At 37.1% G+C, this 16,647-nt stretch overlaps 1 protein-coding gene across 1 annotated transcript in view; it reads right to left on the bottom strand.

The window, feature by feature from the left end:
* PDE6C (phosphodiesterase 6C) overlaps nucleotides 1-16,647 on the bottom strand; it is a 59,027-nt gene that overhangs the window by 1,763 nt on the left and 40,617 nt on the right. Inside the window, exons 17-22 of the mRNA XM_006211026.4 lie at nucleotides 5,391-5,491; nucleotides 3,607-3,714; nucleotides 3,452-3,515; nucleotides 1,182-1,256; nucleotides 983-1,066; nucleotides 451-607 (exon numbers count right to left, since the gene is read on the bottom strand). Coding sequence (XP_006211088.2) covers nucleotides 451-607; nucleotides 983-1,066; nucleotides 1,182-1,256; nucleotides 3,452-3,515; nucleotides 3,607-3,714; nucleotides 5,391-5,491 — 589 coding nt within the window. The remainder of the gene's footprint in view (nucleotides 1-450; nucleotides 608-982; nucleotides 1,067-1,181; nucleotides 1,257-3,451; nucleotides 3,516-3,606; nucleotides 3,715-5,390; nucleotides 5,492-16,647) is intronic.

Genomic DNA, 16,647 nt, shown 5'->3' with positions numbered 1-16,647 from the left:
TGGAGGGCTTCCTTAGGTCTGAAAGTGAGACTGGAGATCTGTAAAACCTTCTTATTGTATGGAGAGGAACATTAAGCTCAGAGAGGTTAAGCAAGTTGCCAAAGTCTCACAGCTAATGCATTGTGTCGCGACTAAAATTATTTTCTCACCTAACCCTGATCCCACTGATTCTATGGTTTTCATACTATTTCTGAAAACTCAGTATCCTGCAGTGGTACCTCAGGAGTCACCTTCTAGAGCGAATGAGGAAACCTAACCCCTACTTCAACTGGGCCAGTTGCATCTGGAATTATAAGTAAGATCTTGTTTAGGGGGAGGGGGGACCTGAAAAGCACTAATCAACCTGTAATTACCAGTGTGTGTACAGTAAAGCATATTTCCCGTTTGCATTGATTTTTTATGCTTTTGTCATGGGAGATTAAGCTCTGCTTGACTTTGAGTCCATCTAACCTTTTTCAGTCGTATTTCCTTCTTCGTGCTTTTTCGTCTCTTCTTCAAGTACCTTCATCTTTTCGTCATACTCATCAGCTAAGGTTTTCCATTCCACTCTGTTATTCTGAAGACCATTCAGCATAGGTGTGATTTCTTTGTGAAACCGTGAGAACTCCTAGAGAGAATTTTAAGTCGGAAACTACTTAAATCGTATCACTGATTTTCAGTACTTTTCATATGCAGAGAAGGAAAGTGTTATGGCACTCAGAGCTGCTAGGATGAGATTAACTCCGCCTTGGAAATGGGATAGGTGCTGCCATCTTTCCTGCCCACCTAAGTAAGTCTATTTGATTTGCTCATGTCCAAGTTCTCTCACCTTTCATTCCACCCCTGAATGAGATTAGGGTAATACCTCACACTTCTTTGCAGAAGCAAGGACACCACTAATGGTTTTCCTCGTGGGTGACTTTGATTTTGGTTACAGTTTGAAAGAAAAATTCCCATCCAGAAGATTATATGTTTCACTTAAATTATCAGTTTGTGTACTTACCTTATATACAAAAGTACAGACAAAATCAATGAATCCAACTTGAAGTTTAGGTAGTTCATCTTTTTTGTTTCTGTCCATCATAGGCTAGAAAGAGAAATAAATTCTTTAAAGATAGTTTTCTAAGATTGAATGAACAAAATAGACTGATTTGTATTGGTAATTCTTAATAAGTAGTGTATTTTTATGTCAGGGTCTTTACGATAGGTTGTTGCTGCAGCACTGTTCTCTCCAGATCTCCTTGTTCCCAAAATTCATTTGCAACCAGAAGTGCTACCTGCAGATAAGAAAGACGGGGTTCATGAGGGTGAGTTTTTAGTAGGGCATTTGCATTTTATTAGTATGAGTGACATTTAAGGATGGAATTTGTAATTAATGCCTGAGGTGTTGTCATACCATATGCTCTTTGGTTTTAAAAAGATGTCACTTACAGATTATGTTGAAATGGGAAGGGGGATTTCTCTTCCTACTTCAGTGTAGTAGACTCATTCTGGGAGTGCCTGTCTCCTGTTTGCTGTCGCCACTACCTCTCAACAGTGAAAAGGAGAGATGGGAGCATGTCTCAGTCCACTGCCTTATGCTTCAGGCTCAAACTTCCCAAGTCCTCCTCTTGCCCTGCTTACCTCTTAGCATCTAGCGTGTATCTGCATGAGTATTTGTGCACACACGTGCATGCACACACATACAGATTAGAATGCAAACTTACCTGATCCTGATGATGGTGTGAGGATATTTGAGTTAGTTTATATAGTTTTTTAAAAAAGTATCTATCAAGGTTATTGAACTAACCTGGCTAGCTGCCTGATGCCAGGCTTGCCAAGAGGAGTAAAATGTGACCTTTTTCTTGGAGATGCTCACAGTCTGGTGAAGACAGTCATGTAAACAATGTAGTAAGTGCTAAAACAGTAATAGCATGAGCTGCTGTGGATCAGTGGGAAGGGAGTGAAGACAAATGTCATAAAGGAGGCTGCACTTATGCTGTAGCATCAAGGATGAATAGCAGTTTGCCAGGAAAGAGGAGGGGAAGACTGCAGAGATAAAATGGAACATCCAGAGCTTATGTCAGTCGGAGCTTAGAGTGTGAGGCAGTGACACGGGAGTGAAGAGAAGCTGGGAAGTGTGAGTTAAGGCAGATAGTGACAGGCCATGTGAGCTTTGCTGAGAAGTTTGACTTGATTCTCTGGACCAGTGGTTCTATTCCTTGAGCCCTAGGCTCCCTCCAGGGTGCACTAGTGGCACAAAAAGGTGGGTGCCAAGAGAGATTTAAACTAAAGCAACTGCTTTTTTCTTTTATACAAAAGTGATTTTGTGCAACTTTTTGTGGGGGGAAAATAGACTATGCTTCTTTCTTTAAAAAAAGTTGAAAACCTCCGTCAGTGGGGAGTTTAGAAGGCTTTTACGCAATGCAGTGGCCAAACAAAGCTATTATAAGCAGTCCCAGCAGCAGCTCAGAGGAAGGTTGGGGGGTGAGTGATGAGAGGACCACTTAGGACGTGCCGCCTGGTTCTGATGAGAGAGGGAAAGTCCGAACTAAGACGGCAGCAAGAGCGACAGACGTGAGTAGTTGTGAAGTGGGGGAGATGGCCTCAAGCGTGAGGACCCTGGGTGACTGTGTAGATGAAGAACTGAGGAGGAAGAGAGGCATGTCAGCAGGGAGGGGCACAAGTATTTTTGGTTTAGACTTGATGGTTCCAATTTACGATACAATCCACATTTATAGTTGAACCCAGTGAGGTCTGGCCTCTCTTCTGCTTAGAATTTTCCCTACGAATTAACAGGAAAAAAGAGAAGCTTCTTTCATCCATTAGTAGTAAATCATGTGGTAAACTAATGGCTCCCTGCTCTCACTCCCCAGGGTTGGGGAAGAACTTCCTTGGAAGACACCCTTAAACATAAACTCAGACAGTGCCTTCTAATAACTGACAGCACACAGAAGAAAAGATTGTAGAAGCAAAACCACCCTTGATAGAGGAAGGCACAAATGATTCATCCTCATCGTGTGCTCATTTATCCCCTCTATTAAAAATGCAGACACTCTGAATAATTTTATATAAACTTTTCACAGCCTTCCAATGATACAGGAGTTCTTTTCAGAAAGCATTTTCTTTCTAAGGCTCCCTCTATTTGCCTTGTTCTGGGACCTGCACCCAATGACCTATTGTTTTACTGGCATTTGTGAGCTCTTGAAAGCTGTTTGCTTTTCTTCATTAACAGAAACCCAACAGGGAACATTGTACTTTTGTATTAACTTCTTGAGTTCCTTTTTTCTTCTTTGTAAATTATAAACCGATTGTTTCAGAGGACAAGTCCAGGGTAATGGAAGATTAATTCCTTTTAAAATGTAGTCATATACAGTCATGTAATTGATGGCTATAATAAAATTCTGAGGTTGCCAGATACCTTCATGTTTATTTTCACATGGGACCTACCTAGACAGTGCCTGAGGTGTGATAGAAAAGGAGAAATACTCGCCTGACTTTGTACCTCCCAGGGCTTGGTTATAGCTGACAAGTCACACGCAGTCATCATCATTGCCCTTTGAAAGAAAACAAAAATTGTTAAAATAGAAAAAAAAACACCAAACAAGTTATTTTTGCCAAAGGAGGAATAAAATTCTGACGACTCACATAATAATCTCCTTTTTGGTTGGATCAATGGTTACGTATTTGATGGCTTCTTCTTCAGTTTCCATTTTTTCACAGGCATCAACAATTTTTTGAAACATGGTTCTCTTCCTAAAAAAGATACAGCTGTGCAACACTTTTAGCATATAAGACCAGAGACAAAAAGTGTCTTTAATCCATGCTTTTCAGAATTCAATTTCGACTTGGCACTAGATGTCCACCTGGTGGACCTACGGGGCCAGGGGAGGAGAACAGGGAATGCCTGTGTAACGTTGGTGTAGAAAGGGTTTCAGACAGAAAAGGCACAAGCCATTAAGGGAAAAAAATAAGTTTGAATACAACTAAAAGTTACATGTGACAGAAAAGATCATAGCATAAAGGCCACAGGCTGTGATACACTGTAATGTATAAAACCAACCAAAAGTTACAACCCAACATATATGAAAAGATACGGAAATACAAATGTGAACAATAAGATTTCATCTCACTTCAGATTCACAAAGTAGATTTAAACATGCCCAGATCGAGAATAGTCCAGATACGGTTAACAGGAACTCTTGTACGCTGCTGGTGGGAGTTTAAATTGGCATACCTACTCAAGAGTGCAGTTTTCTATGTGATATAATTGAAGATATGCAAGCCTGCAGCAGTCCCATTTCTAGATATGTACTTTACAGAAACTCATATATAGACAAGGATATACAATGAGGTAGTATAGGCAGTCATGAAAAATTGGAAAGTCTGAATGTCCATGAAGCAAAGATTATGGTATATTCACAGAGCTGAATATACATTTTAAATGAATGAACTGGATCTCCATTTACCACCAAGCTAAATCTTTAAAACAATGTGTGAAAACACTGCAGAAAGGTATGCACAGTATGATACCATTTATGGGAAGTTTTAAAACACACTTAACAATACCACGTAAAAACATGGACAGAAAGGATGAGTACACAGTAACATCAAGATAGTGGTATCTGTGAAGGAGCGGGGGGGGGCTTTCATGATGGCGTGGGGGTGGGATGCCTCGATTGCACCACTTTTTTTCTACTTAGGGGAAAAAAGATCTAAGGCAAAATCTTAGCATTTGTTGAATCTAGGTTATAGCTATTTGGATATCAGTTTATATTTCTAAATACCTGTCTTCATGTTTGAACTGTTTAATAATTTTTAATTAAGAAGGATCAGAGGCTGTTTGATACTGCCCACCCAAGTTGTTAAACATGTAGATCCTATAACTAATTCACCTTGTTCTTACGCATTTTAAGCAACTTTATAGTTCACTGACAAGAAAATGTGCAGAAGCTTGGAGTATCTGGTCTCCTTGGTAACTATTACTATAAATAGGCTGGCACTCTGGTGTATAAACTTTGTGAGTTTGTTAATGTGCATCAGTATCACCAAGATGTTTCAGCTCTGAGACTGTGGCAGGATCAAATGTTTGAGTCTGCAGCTGTAAATACCAGACTCTGGACTACAATGAATTCACCAGGACAAGGCGGCACCTCGTAAGGTTTTGTGACATCGCTCCTCTGGCAATGCACCAACCTTGCTGCATATCCTTCAATTCAGATTTCTTCCAATAACTATTACTAGGGGCTTAGCTTCTAAAATATGTGTAGATGTGTCTAGTAAATTCACTGTGAGGCATCTTGAGGGTATTTTATTAATAATCCAAAAGGAAAATGAAGGATTGTGTGTGTGAATAAATGCCATTTAACTTTAAAGCAGTGGATCGTTTATGGAAGGTAGAGCCACATAGAGTGTTAGAGTTCTGTACTTACTTGAAATATAAAGCCAGGTCAGTTGCTATTATTGCAACTTCAAACAAATGAATAACTGTTTCAAACTGACGTTTATTTAGGTTCTGGAAGATGTTTAAACTCTGTAAAGTGAAAATTCACAATAAAGTATAATCATTAATTTGCCTTTGATTCATAAACCAACCAACCAAAACTATGCTTAATAAAATATAGATTATCCCATTATAGAAAGAAGAAAAACTGGGTTTTTTACCTTTTTTTGCTTTCAGTTTTCTCTCTTGGATTAGGTTACCTCTCTCTACTGTACTCTGAGTAAGGTAATTTAAACTATAAAAACAGATACTAATAGCAGATATTCATGTAATCAATGTGTAAGTTTTTGGAGCAAATAAAAGTGTTTTCTTCCAGGACTATTTAAGCAAAACAATAGATTTAAAATTTGCCATATTAATTGAGCTTTATTAAAGAATATTTGTCTAATTGTTAGACATGTTGAATTATCTACTAGATAATTTCAGAATGAATATAGCAACTGTTGGAAAACTTTCAGAAGCTCAAATTACAATAGTACTCACACAGTCACAGGAAAAAGTAATGAAATTCTTCCAAGTTCTTAAAATGATTTCTTGCAATTATATTTTACAAAGACTTGACTATACCTTTCTTCAGAGTTTCCCACTAATCTCTTAATACACAGATCAGCTTCATTTTTAATTGTTCTAGAAAATGAGAGTAAATCTGGGAGTGGGTTTTAAAAGGTGTGATATTCCAAATAGACCATTTTAGGCATACAGGCTAAAGGACAGATGTATAGTGGTTTTGCCAAATGAAGTTAACAGTATGCAATACAGAAAAATTCCACAGGAAAGAAGGAAATAGTCTACTAACCCACGTAGAGACAGAGGCAACATAATGTAGAAAATACTGGACCAAGCATCAAATAATAGCAGACACTTACATAATCTCACAGAAAGCATACTACTTCCCAAGCATTGTTCTGAGCACTTTATGAATACCCTTAATCTCACAACAAACCGCAGCACAGAGAGGTTAAGTAAATCCCTCAAGGTTAAATAGCTAGTAAGTACACAGCAAAGTTGGTATTTAAATCAGCACAGTGGGGCACTCCACTGACCTCAGCAAGGAGCCCAGGTTCAGCTCCCTGCTTCTCCACTTGGTAGCTGCGTAATCTGGACACCTCACTTAACATCTGTGTGAATTTGTTTTTGCAAATGGAGATAACAACAGCTGCCCTGCTAACTGCCTAGCACTCAGTCTGTGATTAATAAATATTTATGGAATGTTGATGCAAATGAGACGACTGGGAAATGCATTTCAAAACTAAGTTGCTACAAAATTTAGTTATTGTTCTGTCATTACTGCTGTTATATAAAGTTTTGAAGTTATCCCCAGGTTAAAGTAGAATTGCAAACCTGAGACCAAATATGGCTGCCATTCCAGGAGACTGAAATACTGGAAAGCAAGAAATGGATGAGTAGCTATTACTGTATCCTTAATACAAGTCTTCACTTAAGTCATCCTTTTATAACAGCTTCCATGACAAGAAAAATGGCATTTTACACAGCAGATAGAATAGAGAAGGAAGCTGTGATTTTTTCTGTTAAAATAATGAATTTATAATAGCAACTACAGTTAGTCTGTTTAAACTGATAGAAGAAATGAACACTCCAAACTACAATAAACAAAAAGAAAGCCTGTCTAACTCAAAATCTGTCTTACTTGAGATGGCTCACAACAGCCTCTTGGGCATAATCTCTGCACCAAATCTTCTGGATGCAGGTTATTTTTAACCCAGTCTGGATTGGCCAGGAAGATGGAAGAGTAAGTGAGCCACTGGTCATTTTAATCCCACTTAACCAGCCCCTGATTTTGGTACATGGTGGCCTTTCTTTGGACTGGTGGTGACCCAGTGGCATGTTTATATCAGTGAGTCACTCCTTTATTTGTTCACTGACATATTTATTATGTTCCCAAAGTAATGTGTATTAAGTGATTCCCACACATTCTTGGTAGATCCAGTAATAACTTAAAAGTCATCTTTGTACTAAGGAGAAAAAGTTGGGGTCATGTATAGAAATGCCTTTAACTTTCAGACAAATATTAATAGCACATGAAGTCATTTTAATCCTTATTATATACTGAAAAATTTGCTAAGAGTATGGGTTTCAGGTGTTCTCACCATACACACAGGTAAATATGTGAGAAGATGGATATGTTAATCAACTAGTAATCATTTCACTATATATATGTATATCAAACATGTACGCCTTAAGTATATGTAATTTTAAAACCCCAAAACATTAGGAAAGAAGCCAAATAAAAACAGAATGGGGGGGGGGGTACCATACAAAACGGGCTGCTGAATTTAAATGAGTAATCCCTTAGGATAGACCTAGACTACAGAGTCTACACACACAATCTCCAACCACCAACCAAGTAAATCAATATTCATTTTTAATGTGCCAATTACTTTAATAGATGCTGCCTTTATTTGTAAAGCTGGATACCTGTTGCTATTTGTTAAATGTGTGTGTGAGAAAAAGCTATATATAAAGAGATATAAAAATAAATGATTAATGCTGTTGTACTCCATTTAAGGCATACCTTTTTTAATCCAAAATTATATAGCAAATGCATTAAAGCAGACCGTCAAAAAGGTCTTTCACTTTACAAAGTGAATCAACATTGGATTTTAAAAAAGGATGATTAATGACATACTTTTTAAATTGATATAATTAAAAGCAAATTTCTTCTGTATAGTATAGGGAACTATATTCAACATCTTGTAACATACTGAAGATATATGAAAATGAATACATGTACATGTATGATTGAAACATACTGTACACCAGAAATTGATACATTATAAACTGATTGTATACTGCAATAAAAATTAAAATAAATCGGTATAGTTAAGAAAGGAGTGTACATTCAACTTTTCAGTACTGCTTCCTTTGTTGATAGCACAATTTCCTGAATTTCACTCTTACCGTATTTTCTCACTCATTTTTACTTTAATCTAAAAACACTGTACAAGTCTCCTAACTGAAAAACCCTTCAAGTCTATATTCTTTTTATTTCTCTTTCCCCTCTTTCACAGCCCTTCTTAAAAGAGCTTCTAAGTGGTTTCTTTTTTCAGTTATGAATATAGATTCATATAAAAGATCCTGCTTCTGTTTTGTATACTAGTTGCTAGAAAGCTCTTGACCAAATTTGTGGCCCATGTCTAATAAATCTTGTGCCTCTCACTGGACACATGTGGGCCTTCCCCATGCTTCATCTTATTTTTATTTTCTTATTAGCCCTCATGTCCTTTAATGTATTCTTTTCGGAAGCTCCATTCAAAACTTTTTGGAACAAATTGAGGATTAAACATAGATACACGCATGCAATGTTTTTTAAGTAAGCAAAGGCAGTGATCTCTTAATTAGAGCAAAAGGTCCAAGGCGGGAACAGCACACCGGAGAAGTAAGGCTGTCCCTCGAAAACCCAGTTTGACAATACAGAGCGTCAGCAGAGGAGGAGCTGGTTCGGGAAGGCTATGCTGACGTACATCTGACTCCTATTCCTTAGTGTCTGTACCAAAGAGAATAATAACCTGTGTAACAAGAAGGGAGGGCAAGCAGGCAGGCAGCGATGGCCAGATCATTGTAAGTGAAGTAAGCCAGAAAGAGAAATACCATATGAGATCGCTCATATGTGGAATCTTAAAAAAAAAAAAAACATAAATACAAAACAGAAACAGACTCATAGACATAGAATACAAACTTCTGGTTGCCAGGGGGAGGGGGATGGGAAGGGACAAACTGGGAGTTCAAAATTTGTAGCTACTGACAGGTAAATATAGAATAGGTAAACAAGATTATACTGTATAGCACAGGGAAATACATACAAGATCTTGCGGTAGATCATGGTGAAAAAGAATGCAACAATGAATATATGTTTGTTCATGTGTAACTGAAAAATTGTGCTCTACACTGCAAATTGACACAACATTGTAAAATGACTGTAACTCAATAAAATAAAATTTAAAAAAAAAAGAAGGGAAGGCGAGCAGGCAGGCAACAACAGCCAGATCCCAACAGAGCCAGTGGCTTCACAGGCTTTGCTTAATATGAGCCTCCCCAGCTTCTGGAAAGCCCAAATCAAAGAGGTTTTCCCCAGACGACAGAAACAGAACTGGAGAGAGTGTTTGAGACAATAAACAGGAAGCTGAGGCTGTCCTCAGCACATTCCTGCCCTCCCCTCAGAGGATTCTTCAGCAGATAGCTGGTTCCTTCAAGGGGTGAGTGATTTTAAAAAGAAAACAGGCGTGAAACTGCTGCGTAAAGATCACAAGAACACAAAATCATCTAGGCTCAATGCAATTCCAACCAAAATACCAACAAGATTGTGCATGTGTGTATGTAAACTGACAAAATTCAGATGAAAATACAGTGTTAATAAAAGCCAAGGCAATCTTGAGGGAGAACAAAAGTGGAGAATTTATACTTAAACAAATTAAAATTTATTATAAAGCTATAGTAATTAAGATGGCAAGGTATTGACAAGAAACAAACTCACCAGTGGAACTGAAGAGAAAGTGCAGACACACACAGTCACACCTATTATAATCAGATTTATGACAAAGGTCTCACTGAAGTGTAGTGGGTAAAGGGTAGCCCTTTCAATAAATAGTGCTGGGTCAACTAGATGTCTACAGGAACAGAAAAATTGATCTCTGCATCACAACATATATAAAGATAAGTTGTAAAAAGACTGTGGATCTAAATGAGAAAGGTAGAACAATAACACTTTTAGAGAAAAATATCTCCATTACCTTGAAAAAAAGATTTTTAAAATGAGAAAAGAGAGCTAATCTTTCAAAACATTGATCAAATGATTACATTAAAAATAACTTCTGTTTACCCAGATCCAACATTGAGAGTAAAAAGGCAACTCAGAAGAGGAGAAAATATTTGCAATATGTATTTCTGACAAAAGATACATAAACCAGAATATATAAGGAATTCCTACAAATCAAGTTGAGAACAAAGTCACGCAACTGCAACACAGAATTTCAAAAGGCCAATAAACGTAAGAAACTGTAGCTCCTATTGTTAATCAATGAAATTTAATTAGACACAAATTCAATGCAGTGCAATATCACTGCATCCCCATCAGAATGACTGAAAAAATGAGAAAGATGGAAAGTACCAAGTGCTGGGGAGGATGGAGAGCCACTGGGGAGGATGGAGAGCCAGTGGAACTGTTGCTAAGAATATGTATTTGTACAACCGTTTTGGAAAACTGTCAGCATCCACTGAAGTTAAACATATACTCATCCTATGGCCAAGCAACTCTATTCCCATGTATGTACTGAACAGAAAACCATGTGCGTGTCCACGAAAAGACATGTACTAGATAGATAGTCATAGCACACCATACATAACAACCCTGAATGAGAAGTCATGTAAATTTCTTTCAATAGTTGACTGAATACATAAACGTAATGTATTCACTCCCACACATACACCCCAAACTAAGAAAATAACAACAGAAGAAAGGAACATAAAAGGCAAATGAAAATATATCAAATTTTTAGATTTGGGTCAACAGAAATTCTTAATTTTAATGCAGTCCATTTGATCAATTTTTTAAAATACCCAATGGAACATGCGAAAAATTCACACCAGTAGTTTCAAATCCATAGTTTCCATAGTTTCAAAAACACAAGAACTCAAAGAGGAGATTGTAAGGCAACAACAGTAAAATTAAAAATAATCTGGCAGACTTCACACTGGTCAGAACAGCCATTATCAAAAAGTCTACAAATAATAAATGCTAGGGAGGGTGTGAAGAAAAGGGAACCTCCCTACATTGTTGGTCAGAATGTAAATTGGAGCAGCCACTATAAAAAACAATATGGAGGTTCCTTTAAAAACTAAAAATAGAGTTACCATATGATTCAGCAATCCTACTCCTGGGCATATATTTGGAAAAGATGAAAATTCTAATTTGAAAAGATATATGCACCCCAGTGTTCACAGCAGCACTATTTACAACAGCCAAGACATGGAAGCAACCTAAGTGTCCATTAACAGATGACAATATACAATGGAGTATTATTCAGCCATAAAAAAGAATGACATAAGCCATTTGCAGCATGGATGGACCTAGAGATTATCACACTATGTGAAGTCAATCAGACAGAGAAAGACATACCACTTTTATGTGGAATCTAAAAATAAAAATGATACAAATTCTATTTACAAACCAAAATCAGACTCACAGACATAGAAAACAAACTACGGTCACCAAAAGGGAAGTGGGGAGAGAGAAATTGAGAGTAAGAGATTAACATATGTATACTACCATATAGAAAATAGAAAAACAAAAAGGACTTACTGTATAGCACAAGAAACTATATTCAGTATCTTACAATAAACTATAATGGAATAGAATAAAAAAAGAATATATATACATACATATGTACAATCAAATCACTTTGCTATATACCTGAAACTAACACAATACTGTAAATCAAGTATACTTCAATAAAAAAAAAGTTGCACCAAAAAGTATTTTGGGTCTACATGAAGAGATTGCATACTCTGTGGTTATTTGGTGTCTTGTTATATGTGTGTCAGTTACCTCAAATTTGTTAATTAGATTATATCTTTTGTGTTTTCTGGTAATTCATCTAAAGTAAATTCTACTTTATCAGATTTTAATATAGGTATAGAGCCACATCAGCTTCGTCTTCATCAATGTTTCTCAGAGATTTCTTGACAACTTTTCAGCTTTCAACCATTTTGTGTCCTAAGAGTTAAGATGGATCTATTGTAGTTGATATAGAAGATCCTGTCTATGCCCCATCCACCTTCCCCTGGACCACTTTGCCATTTCTGTGCATGGCAGCCTACCTTCCAATAGCCAACACTTCCATCTTTTTCAGTCTTTTTAAATTGAAGTATAGTTGATTTACATTGTTGTGTTAGTATGTGGTGTACAGCATAGTGATTCAGTCATACATGTATATATTCTTTTTCATCATAGATTATTACAAGATATTGAATATAGATCCCCATGCTATACCGTAGGACCTTGTTGTTTATCTATTTTATATATAGGAGTTTGTATCTGCTAATCCCAAACTCCTAATGTATCTCTCCCCTATCCTCTTTCCCCTTGGATAACCACAAGTTGTTTGCTATGTCTGTGAGTTTCTGTTTTGTAAATAAGTTCACTTGTGTCTTATTTTAGATTTCACATATAAGTGATACATTTATCTTTTTTTGACTTACTTCGCTTAGTATGATAATCTCTAGGTCCATCCATGTTGCTGCAAATGGCGTTATTTCATTCTTTTTTATGGCTGAATAGTGTTCCTGTGTATGTGTACACACACACACACACACACACACACTACATCTTTATCCAATCATCTGTCAATGGACACTTAGGTTGCTTCCATGTCTTGGCTACTGTAAATAGTGCTGCTATAAACATTGGGGTGCATGTATTTTTCAAATAAGTTTTCTCCAGATATACACTTGCATCTTTTTGGAGGGTTGTAGCACCCACTTTGCCCATAGACACAGGTGTCAGGAAGTACCAGAGAGTTAACATTCCCCAGAGGCAGCCTTCAGTCAGTGACTGACAGGTGTGGAAGTAGTGATACCTCAGCTCCCTTGACCTTTGGCATTCTGACTATATTCTACAATTTCCTCACTGTATCAAGCACCAATTGTGCTTTCTGGTAGCCGGCTCAACAGCATCCACTTCAAAGGCTGCCTTGCCTTCCCTGCATCACATCTTCCTCTCCTACCCATGTTCCTTGCACCTTCCAATAAACTACTTGTAATTGAAAAAAAAAATGAACTAGCAGCACCAGTAGTAGAATGAAACAGATGAAACTGAATATAAAAGCAGTATAATTGATAAAATCCACATTAAACCTACTCAAATAGAATAAGCAACTGACATACAACAAGGGCAAAGTCCACAGTCTTGAGGAAAATTAAAACAAAATTAAAAAAAATAAATATATAAAGAACATAATAGCAATAAATGGCAAGAAGACTCAATATATCATCACTGGTATTCCCAATATATTAGAAAAATACTCAAAGATATAATGAAAAAAGAAACTTCCCCAAAATTAAAAAATAAAAGTTGTATGGATCATAAGTATAACTGATAGCAAGGAAAAAATAGATGCAGAATGGTCACCACCTAGACATTCAGACAAAGGCACTAAAATATGAAGAATTAAAGATCATAAGTGTCTAGGCAGAAAAATCAAGTCACATGCAGGGGAGAAAGTCAGATTGGCCATTTATACCTCTCAGGACAATGTTTAATGCCAGAAGACACAGGAGAAAAAGGAAGTGTGACCCAGACCGTTATATCCTGCCAAACTGACCTTCAAAAATAAATGTAACAAACACATCTTCTTGGGCATGTACTTAGACTCTCTGGGGAAAATTACCAGATGACACAAATCTAGCTAATCAAGGTACGAGTCAAAATAACATACACGGGAATGGACAAGCATGGTGAAGGGACTGAGGTTAAGTATCAGGCCCGTTTAAAAGCAGAATTAAGAACAACCAACTGTGCCTGTTTGGTCTCGGCCACAGAAGAGACGACAACGGAACATTGTCTTTCGGGAATTATTGCAGTGAGACAGTCACTGAGGCTCTGAGGCCTCCCCTCTTCAGAAGCCGGCCTGTGGCAAATGCGGCCACCCTGCCAAGCAGAAGAGAAAGTGTAACTGGACAGCCGCGGCCGAAGGCGGCTCCTGCAGACTGTACACTGAAGATTCAGGCGTGGATTCTGTGGAGGAACAAAACCTAGACCCAAGAGAGCTGCTGCTGCGGTACCCAGTTCATCTCAGGAATTTCCACAATTAGTCGTGCAACAGGTGTTACGGTTTTAAAAAAATGGTGTAAATTATACAGCAAAATGTGAATTTTATGAATACTGGTAACAGTAAAGAAGAACTAATGATAGTAAATACCTTACAAAACAGAGGTGGAGATGTGGGAAGCAGTGTAAGTATTCTAACTGTGTCATGTTTCACACAGGGAATTCAAAGATGCTGTAAAGTTAACACATAGTCTAAAATCAAACATCTAAATACTTATGGAAAATGTAGTTTTTCATAACTTCCCATAGCCATCTGTTGATTTTAGAGTTCTATTTAAGAACTAACATCTCTTGGGTAAAGACACAATTCTCTGAAGTTCTGCAATTCCTTCTATTAAAAAACTTTCTTCTGTTAAATTTGAGCAAAATTAAATATTTTTACTTCAGATAAATAGATTACCACTCAGCAACAAGAAGGAATGAATCACTGCTGATTCACTCAATAGCAAGAAGTCACAAAATTATTATTCTGCATGAAAGAAGCTGGCACTAGAGAGTAACTATTGCATGACTGCATTTATATAAAATCTAGAAGAATCAAACTAATTTATAGCAGCTAAAAACATTTCAGTGGCAGCTTAAAGCTAGGAGGGGAGAGAGGCATATAGACTGCCAGGGGCACAAGGAATCATTTGGGAAGACAGAAGTGTTCTGTATCTTGAGTGTGGTGGTTTCCCAGCTGTATGAATAGAATTCATAGAATTTTTATGAATTATTCACAGAATTTTTAGGAATTATACATTAAAGGGATGCAGTTTATTGTACCCACATTATACTTCAATAAACTTAATTTTAAAAAAATAATTGACAAAAAATGATAACTTGGAGAGTAAGATCTCATTTTTATAAAATTGTTTCTCTCCACCCTGCCTGTATATATTCACAGGGCGGCTGCAGTGAAGGTCATCAAATGTTAATGAAATGTCTATTTCTGAGAGGTAGGATTTGGAGTGATTTTTTTTATATGTATCTTTGGAATATTTCCTATTGCTTGAATTCTTATAGTGGGCATGTGTAATTTCTACAACCACTACTGTCATCAATTTAAAATATAGATAAGCATGTTAACATCCTATTTGTTCTCCTAAGCTTTGTACTGGAAATGCCATGTACAGACAGGTGCTCAGAACAAGAGAGGAGGCCTCGTCCCAGCCCCGCTCCTGCTGGGGCCCCACTGGCTCAGCTGGCTTCACCTGCTCAGAGTCTAGTTTTGCTCTCCCTCTGCCATTAACAGGCCATCTCTGTTCTCCCTTTGCCATTAAAATGGCAATAAAAGTATACATTCGGTGTAGCACACCAAAATAGGTAGAAGTGACTCGAATGCATTCTGACAAGGGCTCTCAGGTCAGGCAAGGCCAGAGGCAGCGCCAGCAGCCCTAGTCTCCAACGTGGTCGTGCGACACCCATCAGAGAAGACTGCTGATAGGTTTGTGGCTCGCTGGTGACCGCACATCAGATATTTATTTCTTCTTCATTCCTTCTTTGTATTAAGATGGTGACTATGTTTGTATATGCAAGACTGGCACAATGTGCTGTATACCAGAGATGGACACACTGTAACTGACTGTGCTTCAATTTTTTAAAAAATGGGGTTTGTACAAAAAAGCATAAATAAAATTATCATAGACTTCACAAAGAAGTATTTTGAATAATAAATGCATTCTGTTATTGATCTGAGCAATTTTATCATTTTTACAGCACATTATAGTAATAAAGTTTATACCCTGAAAAATTTGGCCAACAACGCTTTTCCACCTATTCATTAGGTTAAAGGGCAGATTTCTGACTAGTTTCAAACATAGATGGTTCTAATCATCAAAGTAGGGAATCCAACTCTACTGGGACATATAAAGATATCTTAGCTCAAAGCCTGTTAATATACAAAATGAGTAATGCCCACAAAAAGAAAATTGCTACTTAAACCCTAAAGATTTCCCTTATTTTTAAAAAAATTTAAGTTTTTAAGTCTAAATATTTTTATTAAACAAATAAATAACTGCACTGTCTCCCCAAAATGTGAAAAGAACATCTGATGGTTAAAATTTCATCTTTTTCCAGCGTTCAATGTGCCTGCTCATAAAATGCCCTGTGATTGTCTTCATTGCCTAGTGACTCTACTTACAACCCTTAAAAGTAAGCAATTAGCAGGTCAAATAGCACTGTAGACAGGTCCTCACCGAGGTGGCATGGATTACTAAGATGCTGTATTCCTTTTTAGAAAGAATAAGCCTTTACATAGCCATCAAAACCAGCTCAGGCTGCAAAGTAAACAGCATTTTTAAAAATTAAGATGGGAAACAACAACTCTATTATAAACTCTCAAATTCCAGAAAGGAAAAATATA

Source organism: Vicugna pacos, chromosome 11 (assembly GCF_048564905.1).
Source record: "Vicugna pacos chromosome 11, VicPac4, whole genome shotgun sequence".
Classification (NCBI taxonomy): domain Eukaryota; kingdom Metazoa; phylum Chordata; class Mammalia; order Artiodactyla; family Camelidae; genus Vicugna; species Vicugna pacos.
Note: the sequence above shows the minus strand (reverse complement) of the source record. Positions and strands in the feature narration are given on the sequence as shown.